At 43.1% G+C, this 9,774-nt stretch overlaps 1 protein-coding gene across 3 annotated transcripts in view; it reads right to left on the bottom strand.

Moving 5' to 3' along the window:
• The window catches only part of RMND5A (required for meiotic nuclear division 5 homolog A), a 65,321-nt gene extending 56,222 nt beyond the window's left edge, over positions 1 to 9,099 (bottom strand). For 2 of the 3 annotated variants that reach the window (XM_081068965.1, XM_081068966.1), the window contains exon 1: positions 8,452 to 9,090. In XM_081068965.1, coding sequence (XP_080925091.1) covers positions 8,452 to 8,593 — 142 coding nt within the window. In that variant the 5' untranslated portion in view covers positions 8,594 to 9,090. Of the gene's footprint in view, positions 1 to 8,451 lie in introns of all 3 variants that reach the window. The other variant, XM_081068964.1, reaches the window with a different exon arrangement.
• Between the last annotated feature and the right edge of the window lie 675 nt (positions 9,100 to 9,774).

Below are 9,774 nucleotides of genomic sequence, written 5' to 3' on the forward strand. Positions count from 1 at the left end.
AACTGGTGATTACTGTTGACCAGGTGCCCCATGTAGTTCTTCCTAAAGGCTACTTCTCTTCCCATTTCTCTGAACTGCTAGTATTTGTGCCAAACAAAAGCACTGTTATATATGCTGTGCCGCGGCCTTGGTTTTTCCCCCCCTCAAATGTAAGTCTGGTCTCATTATCCAACTGAAGTTTCTTGAAGATTCTGTTTCTTATACATTTTGAGTATTCCTTACAATGTTAAGCAGGTACATTCCCTGGGCACAGAATGGTATTTAACATACACCAGTAATAAATATACCTGAAGAGTCAAAGTGTTTCAATTAAAACAATGCTTAACACTGATTAAAGGCACAGACCTTAAAAATAACAAATACATTTGTTTTACAGATTTCAAAGCCAGTTCACATCTATTACCCACTTAATTCCCCTAACTGTGTTATAAGTTATCAGTTGACTGAAAAGGAAACAGGTTAAGCAAGATTGTAGAACCAGTAAACGGCAGAGCAAGGACTCAAACCCAGATCTCCTGAGCTCAAGGACAAAATTGTATTTTATTCCACAAGTGCAAACTCATCTTCTTATCTCCTCAATTAGTCTCCAAGTTCTCTAAGGTCCTAATTTCTTTTACAAGAAGTCTCTCCTATCTCATCCCAAATGTCTTCATATATCAATGATGATATTAAATCCATATGGATTCCACAGACACAGCAAACTCATCAAAGATAACACACCAGATTGTACCCCAGTACAAGAAGAAATTACTACTCAGGCCTCAATCTTAAATGGAGAAAAACTTGGCAATATAAGCCTTATTATGGACTCCCCGGTGTTCCCAAAGAACAATTTTGAGCTCAGCCATACAATCACCAAATCCAAATAAGATGAAAGTATAATTCTAAAAGACTCAAGTCCTACTGGAAATTCTAATCCCAGTTCTTTAAGGCTTTAGACTAGCACCTAATCTAAGAGAAAGGCCAGAAGTTTCCATCACTCTTCAACAAATTCGTGGAGCTTTCAAAGAAATGTCCAGTTAGAGATCATCACTTCCCTGGTACGTATCAACTTCTGGGAGTCATACAGAGTATCATGGGGCTCCAAGTACGTACGTCAAGCCAGGACCTTCCACAATTCTCCCCCAAACTGCATTTTCGGGTTATTTTCAAAGATGAAGAAGCAGGGCCCTAAATAAAAAGTTTTAATATCCCAAGTGAATAGTTTGCTTAAACACCATTTTCATCATTCTAATAATAGATTAAGACACAAAAAACAATGGACATTTCTCTATAAGCCCTAGTGTGATAGTATCACGAAAGTGCTGGCAAGTTTCTCCCTATTATCTACAATTAGAAATTACTTAAAAGATAAAATAACCTTAGGACAATGATTTTATTATGTCAAGCATTAAAGCAATTTCAAATAAGTTCCCAAAGGTAACATGAATCAAATCGTTTTCTCTATTCTACAGATTAAGTCATACTAACAATTCAGTATTTAAATTATACAAACATTACAATTAGGAGGCAAGACAAAAACTGAGAAATAAAGGTTAGACTAGTCAAGAAAACATCTCAAAGAACAATGCTATTAATGTACCTCAATTATAATATATATACATACATATATGTTTATATATGTGTATATATATGTGTGTGTGTGTGTGTGTGTGTGTATATATATATGTATATATATATATATATATATATATACACCTAAAGTAGACTTTTATCCTAGGTACAAGTTTTCCTTTCTCTAGAACTCTCCTGTCTATCTGATCAATAGTGGATCACAGGACCATACATCTACTGACACAGGGTAAGCATAGACCAAGATGGCTCATGAACGCCAAGCTCTGGTCCCAGTTACTGATTCAGGGAGAGGCTTACATCACCCAAACCAAGACAATAAGGGTAGTCCTTGGTACTTTTGTTGGAAATGCAGACGAAAGGCATGTTCCTGTCTTTGAGGTCCCTAACAGTAAGGATGACATGAACTCCACTGGCCATCTTCACATCCATATGGAGAAAGCTCCTTTGAGAATGAGCCAACAATGGTGAGAAAAGAAGAAGACCATCACATCACATCCTCATCACATCCCTGGAGCCAGCCTGGCCTAACCTCAGCCTATTTAGTTATGAGTCAACAAATTCCATTTTAATTAAAACTATTCTGCCACCTTCAACCAAAAGAATCCCAAGTACCATACTAGTCTGAATTAATAAGGTGCCAAATAACAAAGAAATATCTCTTAAATGAGCCTGGAAAGGAATGGCTGAAAAAGTTAAATCTACTTCTAAACCCAACTGGAAACACCAACAATGGCCTATTATTCTCACCATCTAAAATAACTCTAATTTGGTTACTAGTCTATTCTCCTCTTAAAGGAGTATTTGAACAATGGCTTCTGTTACCCATGCAAACTTTTCTGACCTATTTACCTGCTACTTTCCAGACTAGACATTAAACGTAGATATCAAATTTTATTCAATTCAAAACTTAGTCATTATTCTTGCAACAGTGTCTTGTTAGTATTTAGCAAAAAGTACTTAGCAAAACGTTAACAAACAGGAGACCAGACTATGTACCCTACCCCAAGTACATCAAAGAATAAGCCTGAATAAGTAAACAAACCACTAGTCCACAAAACCCTGATCCTTTTACATTCATTCAACACTGGTAGGCTCTGGAAAGCACAAAGAATATATATATATAAGCATACTTTTCAATACATATGTATAATATATACAACCCAAATTCTAGAATGAAAAGTTACACCTAACATGTGACCCTGGACCTTTGCTTTCTGTCTGCTGATAATACAAGCCCACATCACAGAAATTTAAAATGTGACCACCATAATTTGTTTTTTTCTTTCATACTTAATTGCCTACTTACCTTCTCATTTGTCACCCTCCAATTTTTTAAAATATTTTTTCAATTATAGCTGACATACAGTATTGTATTAGCTTCAGATGTACAACACCGTGACTAGACATTTATGTAACTTACAAAGTGATCACCCCAATAAATCCTGTACCCATCTGACACCATAGCTATTACAATACTACTGACTATATTCCCCATGCTATAGTCTACAGCCCCATGACTATTTTGTAACTATCAATTTGTACCACTTAATCCCTTCTTCCCTTCTTCCATCCTCCCAAACCAACCCCCCAGTCTGGCAACCATCAAAATGCTCTATGAGCTTTTTCCGTTTTGCTTGTTTGTTTATCCTTTGTTCTCTACAATCCACATATAAGTGAAATCATGACATTTGTCTTTCTCTGTCTGACTTACTCCACTCAGCACAATACCCTCTAGGTCCATCTATGTTGTTGCAGATGGCAAGAATTCATTCATTATGGTTGAGTAATATTCCCTTGTATATATATACCACCTCTTCTTTATCCATTCATACATTGATGGACACCCAGGTTGCCTCCATATCTTGGCTACTGTAAATAATGCTGCAATGAACATATGGATACACATATCTCTTCAAAGTAATGTTTGGGATTCTTCAAATAAACACCCGGAAGTGGGATTATTGGGCCCTCCTTTGTCTCTTGTTATAACCCTTGTTTTAAAGTCTATTTTGTCTCATGTAAGTATTGCTACCTCAACTTTTTCTTTTGTTTCCATTTCCATGATACATTTTTCTCCATCCCTTTACTTTCAGTCTGTGGTCTTTTCGATCTGAAGTGAGTCTCTTGTAGGCAGCACATATATGGGTCTTGTTTTCTTATCCATCCAGCCCCCGTGTCTTTTGAGTGTAGCATCATTTTATCCACTTACATTTAAATGTTGATATGTAGTTATTGCCATTTTATTATTCATCTTTTTGATCTGTTTTTTTCCTTCTTGTTCTTAAAGAAGTCCCTTTAACATTTCTTGTAATACTGGTTTGGTAGTGATAAACTCCTTTAGTTTTTTTGCTGTCTGGGAAGCTCTATCTGTCTGATCTAAATGATAGCTTTACTGAGTAATCTTGATTGTAGGTTCTTGGTTATAGGTCCTTGCTTTTCATGACTCTGAATATTTCCTGCCAATCCCTTCTGGCCTGCAGTTTGTGTTGAGAAATCATCTGACAGTCTTATAGGAGCTCCCTTGCTTTTCTCTTGCTGCTTTTCAGATTTTCTCTGTCTTTAACCTTTGGCGTTTTAATTATGATATATCTTGGTGTGGGCCTCTTTGAGTTCATCTTGTTTGGGACTCTGCACTTCCTGGGCTTGTATGTCTATTTCCTTCACAAGGTTAGGGAAGTTTTCCATCATTATTTCTTCAAATAGGTTTTCCATTCCTTGCTCTCTCTCTTCTCCTTCTGGTACCCTAATGATGTGAAAGTTGGTATGCGTGATGTTGTCCCACAGCCCCTTAAACTATCCTCATTCTTTTCTCTTTTTGCTGTTCTGACTGGGTATTTTCTGCTTCCTTATCTTCCAAATCTCTGATTCAATTCTCTGCTTCATCTAATCTACTGTTGATTTCCTCCAATGTATTCTTCATTTCAGTTATTGAATTCTTCATTTCTGACTTTTTTGTTTTCTACCTCCATTTTTGTATCTCTTATCTTTATTGAAATTCTCACTGAGATCACTGAACATCCTTATAACCAGTGTTTTAAACCAGTGTCTGATAGATTGTCTCCATTTCAGTTTAGTTGTTTTTCTGGAGCTTTGTTCTGTTCTTTCATTTGGCACATGTTTGTCTCCCCATTTTGGCTGACTCTTTGTGTTTGTTTCTATGTATTAGGTAGAGCTGCTAAGTCTCCCGGTGTTAGCAGAGTGGCCTTATGTAGTAGGTGTCCTGGAGGGCCCAAGCTGTGAAGCTAGGCCAGCTGCCATTAGTGTCGGGATCGGGGCTGCTCAGCAAGTGGTACAGGGGATGCCAAGGCCAAATGCTGCTGGCTTGGGGCCTGCGAACCTTTGAGAGATTTTAGCAGTCGGCAGCGTGAGTCAAGACAGGCTGTTTGTATGAAAAAGCCACTGGAAGAGGCGTGGGTGGACCCACAAGTTGAACGGGTCCCACAGGTTGGGTGGGAATCACCAAGGGCAAGGAGAACGGTGTCAGGTTGATAGACTCAGATATGGAGGCCACCTGTGTGTGCAGGCTGGATGGGGGAGAGCTCAACAAAGGAACAATGGCTTCTGCTAGTATTTCTGTCTGGGAGAAAGCTGCCCCTCCAGCACTTGTCCTGAAGCCAAACAATTCAGTTCTTTCCCCTAAGTCCCTGCTGCTTTTCAAGCTGCTGCCCCAGTGCTGGAGCTCAGACCAAGTGAGTCGGTCAGCGAGTAGGTCAGAGAGTAAGTCCGTGTGTGGGCCCCTGAAGAGAAATGCCTGGGATTCCAGTCACCACAATGTCTGCTAGTTTTCACAGCCAGAAGTTATAGAGACCTCCTTTCCTGGCACTGGAGCCCTGGGCTGGAAAGCCTGAAGTGGGGTTGGAACCCCTCACTCCTGCAGGAGTGCAGGGATTGGAGGGCGCCTCTTCAGCTGAGATATACCTCCCGATTCTTAACTACCATACACCAGTGTGGGACCAACTTGTTCTAGGTCTCTGCCCCTCCTACCAGTCTCGAAATGGCTTCTGTATATCCTTAGATATAGGACTTCTGTTCAACTAGACTTCAAGCAATTATCAATGATGGTTGTTCCATAGTTTAGTTGTGATTTTGATGTGGTCGTGAGAGGAGGGAAGTTACGGCCTTGACTTTCTCTACCATCTTGGCCAGAAGTCCCTATCACCCACAAATTTTTAAGAAAGAAAACAGTTCTGCAACAATTCTCTTTGATTCACCAAAGAGATAAATAAAGGTTGAGGATCATGATTTAAATGAATTTAACTACCAGGAGTACACACAAAAAAGGAGTTTTAGAAGCTTCCCACAATTGAAGCTGTTTTTACCAACTTCCAAATTGAGATGATACTAAGCCTAAATCACAGCAAGTAGAATTACATGTCCAGTGTTTCAAAGTAAAAATGAATAGTGACAAATTATTATTATTATTTTCCTGAATTCCCTTAAATTTTTCCTGGAAATCAGCGTCTTTGTCTGTGAGGTGGCCAATTAAGTCATCCAAGAATAAGAAAGAGTGGGAGAAAGATTTTTTTTTTTTACTGGTTATCCTTTTTATCATTTGAATTCATACCATTTGAATGTATTATCTACTCAAAATAAATAAAATTTAAATTTAGAAAATTCCTTGAGAATTACTTTCAGAAACCACATTAGAACTCTTTTGGAAAATAATAAAAAATACTGTACACACTTTACTCTTACAAAAATTGTAATTTTCCCAAGTACACTTCAAACATGTCATAAAACTGTTTCAGTCTACTCTTCTTTCACCAATATTGCTGATACTTAGAATATCAGCAGTACTATATAGTTTTCTGTTGTCCCTTCCACCACAAAAGGAAATATATAAATATATTTGCCAGTAGGAAAGAAAAACATGCTAAAAGGTATATAATCACAAGTCAAGTCACCAAAATTTATCCATACTATTTATCTTAATCAAGGGTTGTCCAAAATGTGGTTCCCACAACCACTGATGTGAATGGTGATTTTACCTGTATGTGAAATAATACTTTAATGGTTATGAATTTATTTTTCACATGTAACTTATACTATCACACCAAACCTATGACTTCACAAATATTGTTTAGAATGAGGACAAATCTACTTAAGTAAAATCATAAATCCATCTGAAAAATAACAGTGCACATGTGTGAGTGAAGTTTGAGAAACAGCAGTGCATTATCCAAATTAGGTCAAGGGCACACTGGGAATGAAACAGCATCAACCATACTGAATTTTAAATTAGACCAATTTTCATGCTTACAGGGAAACTCTCATTGAAAGCCTGGTACAACTAAATGACAGCAGTGTCTTCTCTTCCCTCAAGTTGGGGAAATTAAGTGAATCTAAAGTTTAATCCAAATGATTAAGGATAAGAATCAGAGCTCAGTACAATCCTTGAACTTCTGGCAAATTTTTTAAGGTAAAAAATGATATTTCTCTCCCAGACCAACACCTTTTCTCCTGAACACCATTTATGCATCATCTCCCGCCACCAGTAAACATTAATCACTTGACTCTATATCCTCGTTGACCCTTCCCTTTATCTCACATGTCCAAAACCAAATTCATCAGAGCCTTCCCAGGATTCCCAGACCACTTCACCTCCATTCCCCTTCACAGGCAACCACCTAGGTCTGCTAATTTTCCCATATTAATATTTCAACTCCTTCCCCCACTATGGTTGCAAGTTTGCTTCTTCCCTGGAGTTCAAAAATGACGATGAAGTCCAGAATGAGATGATGTTATGTTATAAGGCTCCCTTACCATGGACTAGCACTTACTCTAAACTGAAAGCCATCGGGAAAGGTAGGTGTAGAAGAATGGAGAGGAGGAGAGAGAAGCTCAGCTCGTGCCTTCATCTCCCCTGCCACAAGTATCAGCATTTCACCCCAGCTACTAAATCTTCCTTTACATAAATTTCTGTTCAGCCTACAAGTTTGAAAAGACCCCCCCTATGAACCTTCTGAATAAACCTACTAAATAAAAAGTCCCCTACTTCTTGATCAAAAGGAATCATCACAGTGAATATTTTAATGTAAGGATACCAGACCTTTAATGTCACTGAAAAAAAAACAAAAAACCTTCCCAACCAGCTTCCACAAGTTAACTTTGGCGAAGTGTCTGCTCCAGGCTCCGGGGCAAGAATGAAACAACCTAGGTAAAATACCTTCTAAAGAAAACATGTTTTCTAAAAGGAAAACAAGTAAACACTTGACCAAGTAAGGCAAGTGACTAACAACTTGTGCCACAATTTGCTTCAGGAAGAATTCCCAATTGTTCCCATCTCATCATAAGCTACACTACAAGAGCTGACCAGTTTGGTTCAGCTAATCCCCTTGCAATCAAGTCAGCGCTGTCGCGGAGTTGAAGAGCTGCTTCCACACAGCAAATTCTGAAGTTGCAGAAACGGCTGTTCTGTTAACCCACAGCTAAGAATAACACCCGACTTTCTAATTTAAAAAAAAAAAAAAAAGTCAATCCCCCGAAAAAGGATTTGAACCAGGGGAGGAGGAAAGGGCTTCCCGCAGTTATCCTCATCACCTAGACCCTCCCGGTCGGTCGGGGTAAGGGGCACCCACCCGGAGGGCGGCGACTTGCAGGTGCGGCGGACCGACCCCCCACGCAGGTTTAACATGGCTGGAGCACGCGGCTCCGGGATGGGTTTCCGGGTGGGATCGCGCTCACTCTTAATTAACCACCAGGTCGGACAGGTTCGAGTCAAATCCAGAAGAGAAGGCAAAGTCACGGGGCTCTGAGGATCTCCGCGCCTCGTGGAGGCGGGAAACGGCCCTCCGAGGGCAGCCCTCCCGGCCAGCCATGGCTTCAGGGACGCGGACCGGTGGGCCCGGCCCCGCGCGCCCAACGCGGCCGCCCTACCGTGGCTCTGCAGGATCTCGTGCTTGAGGCCGCCCGTGTAGTCGATGAGCTCCTCCAGGCCGCGCTCGCACAGCTGCCCGTAGCCCGAGAACTTGTGCAGCACCTTCTCCAGCTCGCGCTCCACGGTCACGCACTGATCCATCTCGGAGGCGGCGGCGGCGCTCGGCTCCTCGGCGCCCGGGTGTCCGCAGCCGTTCGTCCCGGGCCCGGCCGAGGCCGCGTCCTGCTCCTCGTCCCCCAGGCGGGCGGCGCGGGCTGCTGAAGCGGCGGGCAAGCTAGCCCCGGCGCCGGCGGAGCCCCGTGCAGCCTGTGCCCGCCTGCCCCATGGCGCCCGGCGCCCCGCGCGTAGCCTACGCTCTGGGTTGCTCGCCCCACCCGGCCCCGCGTCCCTGTTCCCCGCTTGCCGCGTTCGGGAGCCCGCGGCCGCGCGGCCGATTGTTTTTGTTTTCACGGGAACCGGCCGATGACCTGGTTCTCCAGGGCGGCACCAACAGCCGCGGACCCGCGAGGGGAGGAGCCACCCCAGCGAAGGAAGGAGGCGGCGCGGGCCGTACCAAGCGCAGCCGCGAGGGGAAGCAGCCCAGCAAGCGCGGGCGGAGGAACGCGGCGGGCGGGCGTTCGCGCCGCCGCTCTAAAGGTGAGGGCCGCACCACGCGAGAGGCGTGCAAGGGAGAGGTGGAGGGTGGAGCAGAGACCCAATTGGTCCGAGGAGCTAAACAGGGAACTTTGGAGGCAGCCCCAGCTCTCAGGGAGCGCTACAACTACGGGCTCCGTAAACAAGAGGGTGGAAACCGTCCCTAACCACTCCTCCCAGAAACCGGGAAAACGAACCAATGGGCGCGGTGCATACGTAAGGAACCAACGTCCTCCAATCCCTGGCCTAGGCGTAAACCTTCAGCCAATCCGAGTCTAGGGGCCAAACCAATAGTCTCGCTGTTGGAGGGGGTGACTTGGAGAGCAAACTGGGATGCAAGTTATTTCTGGAAAACCGTGCGGAAAAACAAGACAGGAAGGAAAAGGTCTACGTTCCATAGGACTTCGCCCTCGCCATAAATTATCTTATCTCCCTGTCACTCGGGGGTACTGTCATTCCTAAGTTTTGGAACACGGACTCGTCGCCGGGGTGGAAAAACCAAGTCAGGCCGGGCGGGGGTCACTAACGGGAATTAAAGGCGGGTTGAGCTACTTGCTAGTGGAGCGGGGCCCGGGTCAGGGAGAGCGTCAGTGCTACCTAGACGCCTGCAATGCCAGTAGCAGGTCGCAGTCGGCGTCCCTCACGCCCATCACACCTCGCGGGCCTCTGCACTTTGGCGCCTGGTCCTG

Source organism: Rhinolophus hipposideros, assembly GCF_964194185.1.
Source record: "Rhinolophus hipposideros genome assembly, chromosome: 12".
Taxonomy (NCBI): Eukaryota; Metazoa; Chordata; class Mammalia; order Chiroptera; family Rhinolophidae; genus Rhinolophus; species Rhinolophus hipposideros.